General features: G+C 34.1%; 3 protein-coding genes and 1 long non-coding RNA gene across 4 annotated transcripts; 1 reads left to right on the forward strand and 3 right to left on the reverse strand.

Annotated features, from left to right (window-relative positions):
- Positions 1-342: 342 nt before the first annotated feature.
- On the reverse strand, positions 343-1,145 carry LOC112082217. Its single transcript, XM_024149650.1, has 3 exons — positions 1,096-1,145; positions 561-699; positions 343-498 (listed from the first exon to the last, which is right to left on the reverse strand). Exons 1-3 carry the CDS (start codon positions 1,143-1,145, stop codon positions 343-345), a joined length of 345 nt encoding a protein of 114 aa, XP_024005418.1.
- A 1,334-nt stretch (positions 1,146-2,479) lies between these two features.
- Positions 2,480-7,808, reverse strand: LOC112088307. Its single transcript, XM_024158580.1, has 4 exons — positions 7,802-7,808; positions 6,728-7,324; positions 5,273-5,401; positions 2,480-4,707 (listed from the first exon to the last, which is right to left on the reverse strand). Exons 1-4 carry the CDS (start codon positions 7,806-7,808, stop codon positions 2,480-2,482), a joined length of 2,961 nt encoding a protein of 986 aa, XP_024014348.1.
- Positions 7,809-14,516: 6,708 nt separating this feature from the next.
- On the forward strand, positions 14,517-16,253 carry LOC18009990 (60S ribosomal protein L21-1). Its single transcript, XM_006392298.2, has 2 exons — positions 14,517-14,850; positions 15,857-16,253. The coding sequence occupies exons 1-2, from the start codon at positions 14,614-14,616 to the stop codon at positions 16,112-16,114; spliced, it is 495 nt and encodes a 164-aa protein (XP_006392360.1). The 5' UTR covers positions 14,517-14,613; the 3' UTR covers positions 16,115-16,253.
- A 337-nt stretch (positions 16,254-16,590) lies between these two features.
- Positions 16,591-17,548, reverse strand: LOC18009991. Its single transcript, XR_002900157.1, has 3 exons — positions 17,015-17,548; positions 16,817-16,938; positions 16,591-16,682 (listed from the first exon to the last, which is right to left on the reverse strand). It is a non-coding gene; the product is annotated as an uncharacterized LOC18009991 (long non-coding RNA).
- Between the last annotated feature and the right edge of the window lie 2,340 nt (positions 17,549-19,888).

Here is a 19,888-nt window from a genome sequence, read left to right on the forward strand (position 1 = left end):
AATCTTTATAATTAATTTTATAAACTCTTATAAAATCTTATAAACTCTTATAACCCTTTAGTAGTATTATTAACTTTTATAAGTAATATTATAAACATTTATAAAAAAAATTTATAAACCCTTATAAGTAATCTTGTAAACCTTTATAAAAAATATTTAGCATGATTAATATTATTTATATGGATTTTTAAACATTTTAAAATGACAAACACTCGTTATTAAAGCATAAATTGACAAACACACATTATATAAACATAAATTTCCAAACATACATTATTAAGCATAAATAGACAAAACATAAACAAATACTTGTCGATAATCAATCTTTAAAGAGATCTTGACCTAACTTCTCCAATATTTTTTTCTTCGGTCATCGTGATGCTCTTTTTCACTTAACTTCAAAAACATATTTATCTTCTTAGCATGAGTCCTTTCTTTCATCAATTGGTTTGCCTCATCTTGCTTCATGGCTATTGCGTTCAATCGTTCCAACTCTTTCTCTTTGTATTGTTTGGATTCATTCCACTCTTCGTTGACCACTTCCAAAGCTGCGCCCTTACCTTTCTTTTTGGCCTTTTTTTAGTTGCATCCCTCCCCATTTGACGAATACTAGATCCTACAGAGTTAGTGTCACTAGCATCACTCTCGTGGGCTCTCTTAGATCCACTGCTTCCAGAGCTGGTATTTCCTCCTACCTGACTACTATAACGTGGTTGATCACGGACAGCGAGCCATTCTTCCATTAACTTGAAAGTTCCATTATCAGCACTTCTTCCATTAACTTGAAAGTTCCATTATCAGCACTTGCATATAGTTCTTGCGCTTTTGCCAATACATCATGCTCCGACCACCCGCTTTGTTGCATACGCTTTGCGTTAGGCCAACCCATTTGCCCAAAATTTTGTTTATATAGTTGTAATGATTTCTGCAAGAAATCCCATCACGTGGAGGATCAAATGAGCAATGCTCGTTACAGTAATCAGCAATTTTACCCCAATATTTTTCACCTTTTTGATTTTTGCCAACAATGCTGTCTGTTCCATATTTAATCCACCCATTCAACAACACCAAATTTTGCTGAGTGGTCCATTTAGCGTGTTTCTTCCAAGCAGGAGTTGAATCTTCTGCATCAGGAGTGGTTTCATGAACACCACTCATACCACCAAGAGCAATTTGTGTAGAAAATTCAGAAAATTCAATTGCTCCAACATTTGGAACAATTTCATTACCCATTGGAGTAGAAAAACAATGATGTATGTTCCATATTTAATCCACCCACTCAACAACACCAAATTTTGCTGATTGGTCCATTTAGCGTGTTTCTTCCGAGCAGGAGTTGAATCTTCTGCATCAGGAGTGGTTTCATGAACACCACTCATACCACCAAGAGCAATTTGTGTAGAAAATTCAGAAAATTCAATTGCTCCAATATTTGGAACAATTTCATTACCCACTGGAGTAGAAATATAAGGAGGTGTTTTAGATGGATATGGCATCACCAATCCATAATATGGACGAAAGTTTGGAACAGCTGACGGCATGAAAAAATTTGGTGGATAACCATAATTTGGTATATTTTGGGGTTGATTTGAAGATTGGTTTGGAAAAGGATAATTGTTAGGATTTGGGTAGTTAAAAGGATAATTAGAAGAGGTTTGAGAGCTAAAAAGGTTATTATTTGGATCTATTTTACTAAAAATACGGGTAAAAAAATACATAAGAGCTTATTTGAAACTAATAAAAAAATATAGTAAAAAAAGACGGGTTTTTTTTCTGTGTCCAAAAGAATGAAACAAGTCTCTATTTATAAAGAATAAAAAATAATGAATTTTGGTATAAAAAAATAAATACAATATAATTTTCGTTGAAATAATTGAGCTCAAATGATTTGGATGAGAAAAAATATAAAAAATCACAGCATCCAATAAGAAAATAACACATGTCTTTATCTATATATTAATTTATTTATTTTTTTCCGCCCAATCAATTAATGACACTTGTCTCTGCTTTTTGGTTTTCAACTTGTTGAATGTTTTCAACACAAATGAATCCATATCATTTTTTTTTTGTTTAGAGCATGTATATTAGAGAACCTTTTTTGGGGTTCTTAAGATTATTATATTAATTTTTTTTTGTTTTATGAACAGTGAATAAATTTTTAGCATTTTAGTCATTCTTTGTTGAAATCCGTTAAGAATTTCTTAAGAATAAAATATTATTTTAAAAATTTTTATTTTCAAAATTTTGTTTTAATTTGCTCTTAATTTTAAACATACATTTCTTATAAAACAAGATTCTGAATAAAGTACATGAAATTTAAAAAATACAAAATACAGGTATATAAATTGTAAATTATTTTTTTTTTTATTTTTATTTTTTGAATAATATGTTAAATTATATTCAAAAAAGAAAGACTTTTTACATGGACTTTTAATGATAAAAGTTCTACTTTTTCAATAACATAAGATTTCTGATTTATCTAAGAAGCTTTTGTGGCAAACCACACTCGTACACCATCTTCAAACTGATGTTTCCCTTGCAATCTGATTGTGCTGAGCCTGTTTCTCATGATGACATCCATTGTTTTCAGAAGTTGTTCATTCGTACAGTGGTCCTCTCCATGTCTTCGCCGATTTCTCTCCCTCCAAATTGAATGTATTGCCATCTGAAATGCATACTTCACAATGAAAGATCGTGAATCCTTCGTCCCCATCGTCATCAGAATGGCGAGAATACTCTGCCAATTGCTCGTATAGTTGGTGCCTTGAATTCCCTTTACCAGCTTCTCCCATATCAGGCTTGTAAAGGGGCAGCTAAAAAATAGGTGCTCACGAGTTTCTCGTGGTTCCGTGCAGAAAGAGCATCCCAGGTTAACATTTATGTTCCATCTCTCCATTCTTTCCCCTGTTTCTAGTCTGTTACGAGCTGCAAGCCAAGTCACAAAAGCATACTTTGGCGTGGAAAACTGGAACCAGATAGCTTTGTGAGCTTCCCAATCAGGATTTGGAGACCTCAAGTTCCCCAGAGTGTCTTTGGTAAGGAATCGACTAGTGTAAAGACCGGTTTTGTTCTTCCAGAGTGCAACATCCTCTTCATCCACCATTCTATTTCTCTTAGCTTCAACAAGCTCATCTTCAATCTGTCTCAGAAGTGGGTATCGGTGTCTTCTGATTCTAGTTCTGTCTAATATACTGCCCAACGTGGCGTTCAGAGATACGCCCAGGTCTATGCATCCTCGCGAACCAAATATATCAAAAAGACAACCCATTGAGCTCCACTCGTCAAACCAGAATGAAATAGAGAATCCATTTTTCAAATCCCATTTATAAAGAGTTTTTGCCACAACTCTGTATTTCAATAGTTTCTTCCATATCCACGATCCCCTCACCGAGTTCTCCGTTACTGACCAGAAAGAACCCCCTCTTATTAAATGTTGCTTCACCCAATCTACCCATAAGGATTTCTTGGACAAAAGCCTCCAAATAATTTTGAGCACACTGACCTTATTAGCCACCTCCAAAGATTTCAGTCCGAGACCTCCTTCTCTCTTTGGAGTGGTAACCACCGACCAAGCAACTTTTGTTTTTCTCGAGTTTAAAGCTGGCCCTGACCATAAGAAAGCTGAACACAGCTTGTCTATCTCCTGTATACACGATTTTGGAAGCCTAAATGCTGATATCCAGAAGTTTGTGAGGCTGAAAACGACTGAGTTCAGAAGCTGAAGCCTGCCACCAAATGATAAAGGTCTCGCAGACCAAGAAGTAATCTGAGACCTGATCTTTTCAATAAGCGGTAAGTAGTCAGCTGATGTCATTCTCCTTGTTAGAAGTGGGAGCCCAAGGTATCGCACTGGGAGATTTCCTGACTCAAACGGAAACTGTTCAATAATAGCTTCCTTTTCTACATTCTCAATACCAGCCATGTAGATGGTTGATTTCTCCAAGCTTATATGCAAACCAGAGTGGATAGCAAAATCATCAAAAACCTCCAAAACACCTTCCACCGATCTCTTATTCCCATCCACAAATACCATTAGATCATCAGCAAAACATAAGTGGGTAAGCTGTAGCTCTTGACAAGTAGGATGATAACCAAACTTTCCTTCCAAAGCTGCTTTATCCAGTTTTTTTGACAGAACATTCATACATATAACAAAGAGGTATGGAGAGAGAGAGCATCCTTGCCTAAGTCCTCTCTTGCTTCCAAAATACCCAGCAAGCTCACAATTTACTTGCACTGAAAAGGATGCAGTGGAGATACATAAATCGATCCAATGAACATATTTTTCTGGGATGTTCAAAGCCTTGAGAGTATTCAGCAGAAACCTCCATTGAACTGAATCAAATGCTTTGGATATGTCTATTTTCATAGCACATCTTGGAGTAATGGTTTCTTTATGATAGTCCTTGACCAGCTCCGTAGCAAGGAGTAGATTTTCCATTAACAGACGATCTTTCACAAATGCTGATTGATTAGGGGCGATGAACTTCGGAAGCACAACTTTAAGCCTGTTTGCAAGAATCTTTGATATGATTTTGTAGATTACATTACAACATGAGATTGGTCTGTAATCTTTCATCGTCTTAGCCTCCTTCTTCTTTGGAATCAATGCTAAGATCGTCGAATTTGCACCTTTGGGAAGAAAACCAAGCTTAAAAAAAGATTGAACCGCTACCACCAAATCCTTTCCCACTATAGGCCAAGTTTCTTAAAAAAATTCTTGGGTATAACCATCAGGGCCTGGGGATTTTTCCTTTGGCATTTTGAACAAGACAGTTTTAACCTCTTCATCAGACACTAAATCGTAAATTATTTAATTATACTCTTGAGAAATACCAAATTTATTCCAGATATGCTCAATTAAATACGCTTTCAATCGTTCATGTATTTATCTATCCCGGACTTGATTTCAAATCCTGATCATATTGCCGAGGTTTTTTAGGCATATCCGTAGAATACGTCATATCCACTTGTGAAGTTCTGCTTGATTCTCCTTGTTGGAATTCTCCTATATTATACTGACTGTAGCCATCTCATTCGTTTTCTACTATCATATTGTGCAATATGATAGATGCTTGCATAGTATTTCCATTTTTTTTCTTATCCCAGAAAAGGGCTGGATTTTTGACAATTGCAAATCGAGCTTGTAGAACTTCAAAAGCACGCTCGACGTCTTTTCGGATGGATTCTTGACAAGTAACAAATAACGATGCTTTCGGACCTTGAGGCAATGGAATAGATTGTACAAAATTTGCCCATTTTGGATAAATACCGTCTGTGAGGTAGTAAGCCAAATTATACTTGTGTCCGTTCACCCAGTATTGCAATTTTGGAGCTCGACCTTGTAATATGTCATCATAAACAGGTGAACGCTCAAGAACGTTAATATCGTTTAAGGTACCTAGAGGTCCAAAAAACGCATGTCATATCCAAAGATCTTGTTATGCTACCGCCTCTAAGACAATTGTCAGTTTTCCACGTCGATATAGATTAGGCGGGTATGTTCCACCGTCACAGAAATACTTGTTCCATAAGCGGATGTGGCCTTGTTCGCGTTCTCTTCTTCTGCTTTGCTGTGGCATGACAGTCTAGAACGGCGTCGAATATATCGTCAAATTTTTGATCAAAGACCTCATCAAAAGTTTTATCAAAAGATTCATCAAAACCATTGTTGGAAGATGATGTTATAATTGGAGAAAAAAAATTGATGGAGAATAGAAATTTGGTTATAGAAATTTAAGAAAGGGAAGAGGAGTTGAAATTTGGTTTAGAAATATTCCAAATAGAAGATGAACTGCAATATTTGGAAAGAATATGTGATCGATATAGGAAAAAGAGAGGAATAGTTCTTAAATACACTAGCATTGCTTGAAAGACATATATAGAGAAGAGGTGATCGATGTTTTCACAATATGTGGTTACCAATCATCATAGAATTTGTGGATTATAAACAAGACCCCGTGACATGTAAAACGAATACAATACAATCCAAAACAAATACAATACAAACAAAACCCCGTGAATCAAAAAGCAACAAGGATGCTATGGTCTTCAAAATCTCGTGAACCAAAAAGCAACCATGGCAATATTGGGTTCCCTTGAGTGACCAACTTCTTGCATAATTAGTGTCGACCATGTCCATCTTACACCTACAAAAAAAAACGAATAGCTTGAGTCATAGAATCAACAAGAACAAACTTGTTCTTAAACTAGTATTTATAGTCAACATAAACACTAAACATTTGTGACATAGAATCAACAACAACAAACACAATATATTACATAGAAAACTTGTTCAAATAACCACAAACCACATATCCAAAAACAAACCCGATAAACCCTAAACCGATATTACATAGCAACAAAAACTACTTAAAAAATACAAACTACTTGTTCATACAACAAAAACTACTAAAAACACAAACTACTAAAAAAAGCTTCATACTTCATTAGTACTTATGCCAACATTTCATTAATAAGCTTGGTCTTGAGGGCTTCTTCTATCTCAGATAATGGTTTGGGTTTAGCCAGGAGATTTTCAAGCAGGTTGCTTTTAGAAAACTTCCCTTTCATCGCAAGATCTTTCTCCTTGATTTCCCACATGCTTTGTAGCTCATTCACATCATTTTCTCCTTTTTTACCACCGCATGTGTCAATTCCTTTCTTTTTTGCAGCCTTCAAGCTTGTACTCCAGGCGGATGAGCCATGCTAACATCCTCTTCTTAACTTTGGGTTTGTGAGCTTGAAGAATGAGCTGAAGTGTCATCAAGCTTCCTTTTTTTTGGCTTTCCACCTTCTTTAGCACCATTTATCGTCGTGTCTAAGTTCCCTCCAAGCATGTTCAAGTTCCCACCATTTATGGTCGTGTCTGCCTTCATCACGTCATTCTCATTTTGCCCACTGGTTTGCTCCTTCATGGCAGTTTCATAACAGCCAACAAACTTACATACATGGTCGTTAATCTGCTGCCACCTCTGCTTAAGCTGAACAGACTCTCCATCTTGTTCATTCACCAGCTGTGGTGAATGGTTAAAATATGCTTTGATTCTTTTCCAAAAAGAACCTGCTTTATGTTCATTGCTGATGACTGGGTCTTTAAAAGTGTTCAACCAAGTGCTTATCAACACCACATCTTCCACAGGCGACCACTTCCTCCTCTCTTTACGCTCATCAGCAGCAGTATTCGGTTGATCAGAGACTTGGGTTCTAAAACTTGGAACTTCAGATGATCCAAGGTCTAGACTCGGTGAAAAACAGAGTGTGTGTTCCTCTTGACTTGTTAAGAGGTTTACAAACCCCTGTGATCTACTATATGATCCAAGGTCTAGAATCCATGTAAGACTCACAAAAGTTTGTAGAATGTTAGAGAAGGATTTTTGAAGGAATAGATAAGAAGTGTGGAATGGTATTTAGAAGAAAAAGTGTTTAGAAAGGCTAAATGTTTAAGAAGTGTGTAAGCGGTTAAGTATTTTTGAGAAAGTTGATGTGAAAGTTTTGATATGTTTCTAGACAAAGGTCCCTTTAATAAGTGGGTTTAAACATTCACAAATGCTTTAACTCTTTGATAAGTTTGTTGTGTGTAGATAGGTTTGATGTGATTTTTAGAAAGCTTTTTAAGCAATCAATGTTTTTTAGAAAGTTTTTTAAGCAATGAATGCTTCACATGAGCTTTAACTCTACCAAAAAGCTAATAAAAAAAAATCATCCATTCATATCAATTACCATAACACTTCACCTAACAAACAACTACCAACCATTTATGCACAATCCTATCTAACCGATAGTTAACAAGGAAACTAACTCTCCATTGCTAACTCTATATGCTAACTACTAATTTAGAAAGAAACTAATCCCTTAATGCGTGACAGGATCTTTGAATGTTGCGTCGATCATTGGGAGCTTGCATATTCTTCCACAACTGCCAAACAAAATAACCCAAACATCACATTCTACAATGTCAAATGAAGAACCGATAATTGCATATTCATGTAAATGAAGATGAATTACATTGGTTTGGGTTTAGAAGGAATTAACATCATCATCAATAACCATCTATCTGTCTCTCTCCATTTACCCTCGCCAAAAAATTAGAACTCAAAAACTTAGCTCTTCAACGAATATCAAAAAACTGATCATATGCGAACACCAAACCAAATTCAGTCAATACAAGCATAAAAACGTCTTCAAACTACTATAATCTCGAATATTAATATTATTCAATCAAACTATCCAAATATCGCTTACACCAAATTTCCCCAGTTATTTCTACAAATGAAAAAACCCTAATTTCGAAATAGATAAGAACAATTTTGCCTACAATACTACAAAACCCTAAACAGAGACTTACCTTGAACAATCGATGAGTGAATCCTTCGCAAAACACCCCAATTTGTCTTCGATTTGCTCCGATATTGGTCTGGATTGAAGTTGCCATTACAGAAAAAATATCGTCGACATGAAAGCTAGAGAAGGAAAATGGTCGGGATTTTTTTGCTCGACATTGGAGAGAGAACAACTATCTTTCCGGTCATTCCTCTTCACCTCATCTCCACGGCGGTTCCAAGACAGTGGAGTATTTTCACCCATAAACTCTTCTTTTCCTCTTTCCACCGTAAAAAGCCCATTTCCTCCTAAAGACCCGAGCAGATCCTACCTTTCTCAAGGAATCTCGGCCCACTTCCTTCCATTTTTTTTTTCCGACTTCTTTCTTCTCTCCGATTAGCAACTCAGTGGTCTTTTTGAGCTATTTTCTTATTCGAACGTCGAAGAGCCTTTAGAAAACATACCTCCATCATGTTTTCTGGGTCTTCACGTTTTCTCTATTTTGCATGAGTCTTGCCCCTACTCGAGGACCGAAAATCCCTTAAACATCTTACACAAACAAACCTCATAAATTTAGAGAGGTATATTAAATATAGAGATGATTAGTGGATAATATAGGCGAATAATTTGACCCAAAATTCTTGACTTACAAAATTAATGGGCTTTAGTAAAATTAGTAGTTAACACCATACAATTCGTATGTTTAATATACCTTAGTAAAATTAGTATATTACGCCATACAATTTGTTTGTATCAAGCTAAATAGGGAAAATTGCATTTTAAACCTTTAAAGTTGAATTCACTAACACTTTAAACCTTAGAAATTTATCAGTGACATTATAAACCATGAAATTACCAAAACTAACACATTAAACCTTGAAATTTAGCTCTAACTTCCGTCAAAATTGTTAACGGAAAAATTAACCCTGTCAACAAAACATTCAACTCCGTTCAATTTAATAAAACGTACTGATTATTTTAGTCATTTCGAAAAAAAGAAAAAGAAAACATGAGTCTCGATGGAAAAAAAAACGACGACCTAAAAACAAAAAATAGAAATCCCCAATTGATTTCCTGTGTGTTTAATTTTTATTGTTGGAATTGAACTTGTTGAGGTTTTCTCTTTCTTATTGGTTTGATTAAGTACCTGAGCCTGTAATTAGATGTGTATCCTTCTATGTTTTTCTCCAGCAGGTTTCGTCTTTCAGAGAAAGCAAATCTAATGATTGAAAGTGCTATATATTCACAGCTTCATCTGAGAACTGATTCTGAAAGTGATAGAGGAGATTTGTCCATATCAACTGAAAGATTAAAGAAACGGTTGCACAAGTGGGGAATGAACGAGAATCTCGTAAAAAAGTGCGAGCATATCATGCGCTCAGATTTGCTGGATTTTTCTTTTTCGCTTCTTGTCAAATTTTAGACTCGATTTGTAACCAGATCAGTTGGCTCTTGTTGAATTTCAGACTCGATTTGTAACCAAATCAGTGGCTCTTGTCGAATTTGTAGAAAATCGAAATTTCTGAGTTCAATTTTAGACTCTCATAAACCCTAGCTACTTTCCAAAATCGATTTAGGGATTTTACTCTTTTTTTGTTTGTTGGTCGCTGTCGGGTTCTTTTTTCAACGAGACACATGTTTTTTTTAAATGATTGAAATTAAAATAATAAGTATGTTTTATCAAATTGAACAGAGTTATATGTTTTGGTGACAGAATTAACTCTTCCGTTAACAATTTCGATGGTGCAAAGTTGAAACTTAATTTTAAGTTTAATGTGTTAATTTTGGTAATTTCATGGTTTATAGTCTAACTGATAAATTTCTAAGGTTTAAAGTGTTAGTAAATTTTATTTTGAAGGTTTAAAATGTGATTTTCCCATGCTAAATATGTTAATGTTTCTTACTAATAATAATAATAATATTGAATATAAAAGATATACATAAGTCTAAAGCTAATACAACATTTCACTTTTATAACTTCAAATTTGAGAAGGAAAACACATTCATATATAATAATAAACATATTTTGTTTGATACATAATAATTAACAATTATGTGTTTTTAATTCAGATAAAACCTATAATATAGAATAGTTCAACTTATTTAACTACAAGAAATTATCCCGTTTACAACGACCACATATGCTGGAATGGTACCTTGCTCCGACTACTATCTTGCGGCTGATATCTTGGCTTATGACAAAATCGACATTCCAGCAATTTATCATCATCTTTCCAAAATAGCATGCAATTGTCAACACATACGTCTATTATTTGAGAAGGCAACCCAATACCAGTAATAAGCTATCTCATAGTAAGTTTCAGCAACTATATTATCCTTCGGCAAATACTCTTTAATAAGGTCAGTCCAGTCATCCATGCAAGTTTCAGATAAGTTATGATTAGTTTTAATAGTCATCATCTTAGCCGCCAACGACAATTTAGATTACCCTTGTCTACAACCATTATAAAGTGGCTGATTAGCAGCATCTAGCATATCATAAAATCTTTTTGCATCTGGATTGGGTTCCTCATGGACAGGTGCAAATGTATTTCTGGTTTCATGAAATCATTTGTAACCATGTCTTGAATCCTATCATGATCAAGACCATGCTGCTCTGTAGGGTAATCAGGTTGTTGCAAATTGTTTGACTCATCGAAATTTGATGCCTGATAATTGCTACTACTACTAACTCAACTGTCTCCATGACCTTCTCCATGATGAAACCATATAAAGTAATGCATCATATACCCTTTATTTAATATATGCGACCACACATTTGAGATATTGATAAAATTTTATTCATGCATTTAGGACAAGGGCAATACATCATACGACTAGTAATAGTCTTTGAAAGTATTCCTGCCTCATGCATGAATCCTTCTACCCCTTCACTAAACTCTTTTGTTAGTGATCCCTCCGAATCAATACGATATATCCATTTACGAATTTTGTAAATTCACGATATTTTGTATATAATAATCACTATCAACTCTTAATTAAGAGAAAAGTGTTTATAAAACTCATACTTTTTTCCTTGTCATCAATTCAATCACATTTATAAATGTTGTAAAAAAAATTAAGGAAGGAGAGGCCACTACATTTGGAAATGTTGGAAATGTTATAGATTTTTGATTTTCTTCCCATCAAATTAGCAACAAATTATAACATCAAATTTACATCGACTTAACCATTTTCCGACGATTTTCCGTCGCCTAATAAAACCGGTACACCAAGAAAATTTAATGCGTTCACCTTACTCATATTATGTTGGTAAATCGTCGGTAATTGGCAACAATTTGAAATCATCAATAATTAGTCGGGTAATCAACGATGATTTAATGATGACTTAGTCAATCATCGCTAAATCATCGTTAATAACGACTAATTATTGATGATTTCAAATGGTCGCCAATTACCGACGATTTAACCACGATTTACAAAGCTTTCAGTAAATCGTCGTTAAATCGTTGGAAAATTTTGATGGTAACAACCTGTTTTGTTGTAGTGTTTTTTGGAATTCAGCAAAAAAAAAAAATAGTATGCTCAATAATGTTTTTACAAAATAATTTCACTTAATTGAAGATAAAAATATATCCCTAATTTTTAATATCTGAATTACATTTTTATGTCTATTTTCTGTGATATCTCATTCTAATTCTTAAAATGAACATACCTAAACATATATATAAAAAAAAGTTAACGAATTTTTTTGTTTTGAAGTGCAACTACAATTTATGTTTGATATTAAGCTCATGCTTGCTTAACTATATATATTTAGTAATTGCTTGATTGATATGATACAAGAGTCATGAGTCATGGGGAACAAATTATCTATGAACGAAGATTGATTTCCTATTTGACGATGATTTTATTTATTAAATGGTAGTTATAATTGTTACAAAATGGAAAGAGAAATTGAACTAAATGCCATCAGAAACTTACGAAATTAAAGTCTCCTAAAAACGACACTGTTACGCCAATAAGAAAAAGACTACCAAACCCCTATAACTGGTTTCGTGAGGTATTAGAATATAAAATAGATGTGGGGGCTCTCCAGGTATTGTCAGAATTACCGACAACAATATCCAATTGTGGCTATTTTTTTAATTCTCTTTGATATTATATTTTCGGAGAGAAAATGATCTAGGATTTTTATCTAAAACCGCCTCCATTATCAGTTATCTTCGATATTTTTCTCTGGGAAAAAGATATTTCATATTTTTGCGTCTCAGTTTCTATATTTTTGATTGTGTGTTGGACGAATTGTTGGAAGCTGAAGCCGCGACGAAGTAATTCTGGTTCACAATCTCGTATATTATGTGGTTAGTGGGTTTGATTTTGGGATAGAAGACTCCCGATATTTTTTTGGGTTTGTATTTGTAGATGTTGAAAATCGACTTACCTATGAGGATTATTTCAGCCGGAGATGAACCTTGTGGGCAGAAGGTGATTACCTATAAGAAATTCACGATAATCCAAGAGCTTGTAGCCGCTTTAGAAGATGACGAGGTTGATTTCTTTAAAGACTCTCAGCTGGGAAAATTACTGTATATTTCATCCAAGCCGGCATGGTCGGGGACATTCGGATTGTTCCTTTTATCTCGCCAGCTAGAGGTCAAGCGGAAGAACAAAATCTGGATCTTATTTACCGGTAATCCAATAAGATTTTCTCTTCGCGAGTTCAAGATAGTTACTGGTTTAAACTGTGGGAGATTTCCGGCAAGGGAGAAGAAGAAGAGGAAATCCCCCAACTATCCTCACTATGACAGACTTTTTGACAAGAAAGAAGAAAGTCGGCTCAAAATGGAATGTCTGGTGTTGGTTGACTACTATGTTATCAGAATCCCTGGTTATATGGATAACTTCGGCTATTATGTTATCTGTTACTTGAGAATATCCTTTGCATTTTCCAAGCACCGTTCATAGTTTAGACTAACTATATACATATGTTAACATAGTTAACACTTACCTATTAGTGTGCCGTCTTCGCAGTTGGCAGTCGTACTAGTCCCCGTTATCTGGCATTTGTAGGGTAGCATTTGCATTACCCGGCTAACAAAGTTATCTGGAGAGAATGTTATATGAACACTTTGTTCTTCATCCGATCGTTATTTATTTTCCAACATATATTAATATTTACTTAAACTTACTTGCAGTGTTTAGCCTGTTAACTTTGAAAGTTACCTATAAGTCAGAGTTATCTGTCAACACATCCGCTAATTTAGTTACACTGATAATAAGATAATACTTGATAACTTCAAAAGCAAACTGGATCTCACATTTCTTTTGGTTATTTTTTCTGTTGCCAGTTGAATTGGCCGCCACTACTAGGTACCTGAATACATGATCAACACTACCACCTTCAATTTTTGTTAAATAAAACATATATGTTATATCTACTGTTGAACACATTAGTATAATAACAAGTTACCAGTTACCTATTATTTCGTTTTTTTTTCCGATTGTTATTTATTTCTTAACATATATTAATATTTAATTAAATTTGCATGCAGTGTTTAGCCAGTCAACTTTGGAAGTTGACTCTAGGTCAGAGTTATCTGTCAACACATCTGCTAATTTAGTTACACCGATAGTAAGATAATAGTTGATAATTTTAAAAGCAAACTGGATCTCACCATTTCTTTGGTTATTTTGTCTATTGCCAGTTGAATTGGTTGCCGCTACTAGATTACTTGAATACATCAACACTACCACCTTCAGTTTTTATTAAATAAAATATAAATGTTATATATACCGTTGAACACATTTAATAAAATAATAAGTTATCAGTTACCTATTACCTCTACAAAAGATGAGCGGCGAAAGATTTTCTTACAACATTTCAATTGTATTTTTTTATATCCTGTCCATGCACTGTATAAACATTAAATGCTTTTTGCATCTGTTTTGTTCAATTGTAAAGATAAATTTATCTACAACGGTCATTGTATTTCTTTCATTTATAAACTTTGCTTTCTATTTTTTTAATAAATTAATTTTGGTATTCAGCCACTTAACTCAAACAGAAACACACAATTTTTAATTCGGTATAGAAATTCTTATTTGGTTCAGATTATTAAATTCGGTACAAGTTCGGGTTGATTTCGGTTTGGGTTTTTCTCTCTCGCTCTCACCACTTTACCGACAAAACAAGGCTAAATATTTAAGGCCCAATAGCCCGATCTACACAAAAGCCTTTTAACTAGATTTGATCGCTCTTTCATCTTCCCCAAACGTCTTTTAGGGTTTCACCCACCACCAAACACAGAAGTGTGAGAGGGAGAGAAAATGCCGGCGGGACACGGAGTGAGGGCGAGAACTAGGGATCTCTTCGCAAGACCTTTCAGGAAGAAGGGTTACATCCCACTCTCCACATACCTCAGGACCTTCAAGGTCGGCGATTACGTCGATGTGAAGGTTAATGGAGCTATTCACAAAGGTATGCCTCACAAGTTCTACCACGGACGTACTGGTCGAATCTGGAACGTCACAAAGCGCGCCGTTGGTGTCGAAGTCAACAAGCAGGTCTGTAATATGTTGAAGTTTTTGATTTGATCTGTTTGAGTTCGTATTATTGTTCATGTCCATTATGAAAGATTGTTGATTTGCTGAATTAGAGTTAGAACAGATTGTGATTCTTTGATAGTTTGATATGGGTTTTGTTTAGCTATCGATTTAGAATGTTGGAATGGGCGAAAGATGTTTCTATCAATTGGTTTTTCTGTTTGTATTAACTGCAATTAATCTATACGATAATTCTTGTGATGATTTGATTTTTTGACTTCAGATGTTTCCTTAATATGTTGAAGTTTTCAATTTGATCTGTTTGAGTTCGTATTATGGTTCATAACTAATTAAAAGATTTTTGATTTACTGAATTAGGGTTGTTTTTATGACATGGGTTAAGTTGTTTTTTTTGTTTAGCTATTGATTTGTTCGCATTATGGTTCATGGTTACCTTTATCTTTGTATCTGTCTTTGAATTTCAAGTTTTTATGGTAATGTAATCTCTTGAAGAGCTAATTTGTAGTGTGGCTTTGTGTTGGTATTTAGATTGGGAGCAGAATCGTAAGAGCTAATTTTTCGATTTGATTGCTTGAATTTTGACCTGTTGGAGTTCGTATTATGATTCATGATCATTTTGAAAGATTGTTGATTTGCTAAATTAGAATGAGAAGAGATTGTGATTCTTTGATATGGGTCAAGTAGTTTTTGAGCTCTCGGCTAATTTTTAAAATGTACGATTGTGTATTGGTTCTTTGATTCATGACCATTTTGAAAGATTGTTGACTTCTGATTTAGAGTTAGAACAGATTGTGATTCTTTGCTATGAGTATATCGATTTAGAGTGTTGGAATGGGCTAAAGTTACTAGCTTTATTTCTTGTGTCCTTCTTTTGCTACGATTCGGTTTTGATTTTGACTTGAGATATGTTGCTTTATCTTTGTATATGTTTTTGAATTTCAAGTTTTTATGGTAATGTAATCTCTTGGAGAGCTAACTTGTAGTTGGGCTATGTGTTGGTGTTTAGATTGGGAACAGGATCATAAGGAAGAGGATACATGTGCGTGTGGAGCATGTGCAGCAGTCAAGGTGTGCTGAAGAGTTCAAACTCAGGAAGAAGAAGAACGATGAGCTCAAGGCTGCAGCCAAAGCCAGAGGAGAGACAATCAGCACCAAGAGACAGCCTAAAGGTCCTAAACCGGGTTTCATGGTCGAAGGTATGACCTTGGAGACTGTCACTCCCATCCCTTACGATGTTGTCAACGATCTCAAGGGTGGATATTAAGTTTCCATTTCGCCATTCTCTATTCAGATTTTTGCACTTGTTTTTTCTTTCCCCCCTTGTATTTGAGCTATGACTGATTTCTATATTGGTATGAGGATGCAGTTCAGATGTTATTATAAGAGATTGTTTATCATTATCATTTGATTATTGCATTCATTTGTTTCTAACATCAATTCCGATGTAATAGACTTGCGTACTCCGAGAAATTGATTCCTCGAAAAAAGCTGAGACATTTTACTTAAATATTAGCATGTGAATCTGTAGTCTTTGGTTCCGACACTCTCCTTAGCACAACAACTAGTGACTATATGTAGGATTTATACTTGATTGAAAAAGACGCATGACTGTGCATTTGAGAATCGTACACCAATGATCAAAATAAGAAGACATCTTCCAGATTCACTGTAACCTCCAAAGAAACCATAACCAACTATTTGCTGGCTCTATATCTCTGTAGAAATCACTTCAAAGTTCCCCAGAAAATTGGGTGCTTTTCTTTCCAGCTGAAAGCCGATATCGCCATTTTGCAAAGAAAGGTAGCTTTACCAGCAAAAGAGCATCCCGTTTACTGAAAATAAGAAGAAAATCAGTTTCAAGGGTGAAACCCCAAGGAGAGGTGAGCAGAACATCAACTCTCAGAAAGACAAAAACGTAATGTTTCAAGAGTATGATGCAAAAGTTCTTTACAGGTTTAGGACAAACCTTCTGTTCAACTTTCTTGTAGTAACTAACATAATATGTTGAACAAAGCGTAATGTGCTATACAATCCCTTAGCCCTGCTAGCACCTTGGTGCTCAAATGCTCCACTTCAAACTGGTAGAGACTGAAGAGAAAGATTTGTTTTATTGTAATCTTTGGAAAGAAAGAAAGAGATGACACACAAACAGATCAAGAATCACCTGAAGAGTTACTTATTCATATTCTCTTGTTTTCCCATAGCAACTCAATTCGAAACTAGTGCATATTCTGGAGATGGAAATTCAAAGAACAGATGGTTGTACATGTATTGGTTATACATAAGAGAACTCAAGGAAATTTGGTTTATTTACATAAGCAACTGAATCCACAAAAACAGAGAGACCAATCAAAACAAAATCACTTTCTGCTTCAAAGAGATCTATCAGACCAAAGACTCGAAATTGCCACAACAGACCAAGCCTGACAAGCAAGAGAAACCATGGCTGGTGAGGCACACCTGTGTACAGTGTCAGCCAATAACCCGAACCCTATAAACAGTGCACCTATCAAACCAACCGCCGAGCCAAACCATGACCATGGCAGAACCAGCGGGAAGTTATGTGCTGTCATCTTCTTCACGCAATCGTCTTCTCATCCTTCATCAGATTGAATGGTGGTTAACACTTTGCTAACCTCTTTGACAATCTTCTTGATAAACTTGGCCTCGGATCTGTGACATTAGAGAGAAAAAATTTGACTTTGGAAATATATCTCTGCCATTAGATTGTTTAATATAACATTTCTGGCTTTCAAAATCTAGTCACGATACAAGGCTTGTGTATTAACAAATATTATCTTATTATTTGACTTTTTCTTGGACAGCTAAGTTTCAAGTTTCAACTATATATATGTAAACGGTATCTTTTTGGCACTACAGAAAAAACGGGTTTTAATAGCGGCTGAAAATCGCTATCTAACGATATAATAGCGTTTAGTTAAGCGCTCTATCATCGCCCACGATAATAGGTCTGGCACATTATATAGCGGTTTTGGGCGTTGCTATCGATTCAACATTAAATATAGCACATTTTTGTCTGCAATCATATATAATACAATAGCATTTGGATTTTGTTATTATTATATTCTCACAGCATTCTGGGTTGATAGCAGTTTTTTATTATGCTACACTTGTTCTTTCTTATTTAAGCTGTGCTTGTTCTTACGGTAAAAAAAAATGACATTTATTGATATTCAAAGTATTACAAAGGCCAAAGTATTACAAAAGACCTAAATCACAAATATACACAAATATATAATTAGAAGATAAATTTGGATGCAGTCACAACTTCCAATCAACAGCAACTGTTGTACCTCCCAGATCATGAGTGTGCCATCAGATCCTCCATTAAATCTGAAATCACAAAAAAGAAAGCTTTAGAGAATGATATATCAACTTAGGCATGTATAAATTTGCTATTTTTCCATGTCTCTCAGAATTCTGAGCTTTTTCTCTTTGATTCTCCTTTACTTTGAATAACCTAATCATTGCTTATGACCTCAGCTCGTAAGAAATCACACAGCTTGTGACAAATCAAAATATGGTTAATAAAGTACTCGATTTGAGATTTAGAACTTAACTATTTAACTCATAAACTTTGTAAAGTCCAAAAAAGAGAAACAATCATGGATGGTGTTTGTTACCTTCTGTACATGGCCTCGAAGAAATCCCTCACAAGTTGTCAACAACGTCTCCCGAAAGATCCTGATGAAAATTGGGAAAACCAGTTTGGAAGAACATCTTGCAGTTTTCTTATTAAAGTTGAGAGCTTTCTTTCACCAATTCATATTGGAACTGAAACAGGAAAGAATATGAGAAAATGGAAGAAGCCAACTTATTCTTGTAGTGTGGGAAGGTCATGGCAAAAGATAAATAAAAGAGGTATTCACAGAAATGTATTAATTTTATAACGATATTTGTCGGTTATAAATAAGAATAAACTGAAAACAGTCACATCTTCATTTTAAAAAAAAAAACTTTATAGAAAATAATTTAAAGTAAATATTTCCAGTAATCATAGATTAATAAAATCACTTACCAAGATATAGTTATTTTAAATACAACAAAATATTTCATGAATATATAAGTTATGAATATATAAGTTTGAGTTATATTTTCCATGAATTTAATATTCGTAGATACAAATAAGAAAATGCCAAAAGGTTAATATTCGTTATATAAAATACTAATTTATTCTCGCGGATAGTTTTTTAAAGTTCAACGATTAATGGTGCAAAATAATAAAGTTGATGTCATACTTTTTGCTTTTGGAAGAATGTAAATGAGGTGTTTTAGTAAACTTGAGAAAATTTTGTGATAGAACCAAATCAAGAGATACGCATTGGTTAAAAAATGTTTTTAGAAAACAGTTGGTTGAATGATGTCTTTTTGTTTATCTTTAGTTTTTGTAGAAAAGTGAAATAATGAATACTAGGTATCTGTCCGCGTCGCGTGGACACAATCATCGTATAAATCTTATTATAATTTGATTATTGAAATTCTCGTAATATTAACATCACATTTTTATTTTTAATAATTGAGACTAAAATATTGTATAATAAGATACACAAGTTTTAAGTTATATAAATACTTATACAAAGAAATAAATCATACAAAAACTAAAATAAATTATGTAATAAGATCCAACACACAAACTTTAAGTTATATAAATACTTATAAAAAGAAATTAATAGAACTCTACTCCATTTTTGAAAAGTTGCAACTTATGATGAATACTCTAGATAGATTATTGGTTAACACAATTTATCTGTTAAAGGAAGAGTCGAATTTTTGTTACAACACGAAATTTTTTGGCCCATAAGATGTATAAAAATATTGGGCTCAGATGATATATAATTTAAGTGTAATATAATAAACCGTTTACATCAAACAGATTTAGAATCAAATCGATTATATATGTTATTGACATGCTTTTTAATAATCCAACACACACTATTTTTTGACAGAACATTATTAAAAATAATTAATATCGTTTGTAATCCAATTTATTAAAATATATTATTATTTATTAATCACA

Source organism: Eutrema salsugineum, unplaced genomic scaffold (genome assembly GCF_000478725.1).
Source record: "Eutrema salsugineum unplaced genomic scaffold, Eutsalg1_0 scaffold_8, whole genome shotgun sequence".
NCBI classification, from domain to species: Eukaryota; Viridiplantae; Streptophyta; class Magnoliopsida; order Brassicales; family Brassicaceae; genus Eutrema; species Eutrema salsugineum.

Excerpts from the sequence above, each read along its gene's own strand:
- LOC112088307 (XM_024158580.1), bottom strand. Across the intron at positions 5,402-6,727 it reads TTCAAGCTCACAAACCCAAA|GTACCTTAAACGATATTAAC; the intron begins GTTAAGAAGAGG and ends TTGGACCTCTAG. Across the intron at positions 4,708-5,272 it reads GGCTTACTACCTCACAGACG|AAACTTGGCCTATAGTGGGA; the intron begins GTATTTATCCAA and ends AATTTTTTTAAG.
- LOC18009990 (XM_006392298.2), top strand. The coding sequence starts at position 14,614 with ATGCCGGCGGGACACGGAGTGAGGGCGAGAACTAGGGATCTCTTCGCA. Across the intron at positions 14,851-15,856 it reads GTGTCGAAGTCAACAAGCAG|ATTGGGAACAGGATCATAAG; the intron begins GTCTGTAATATG and ends GTTGGTGTTTAG.
- LOC112082217 (XM_024149650.1), bottom strand. The coding sequence starts at position 1,145 with ATGAAACCACTCCTGATGCAGAAGATTCAACTCCTGCTTGGAAGAAAC. Across the intron at positions 700-1,095 it reads CTCCTGCTTGGAAGAAACAC|TCAGGTAGGAGGAAATACCA; the intron begins GCTAAATGGACC and ends ACGTTATAGTAG. Across the intron at positions 499-560 it reads AAAAAAGGCCAAAAAGAAAG|AAAGAGTTGGAACGATTGAA; the intron begins GTAAGGGCGCAG and ends CAATACAAAGAG.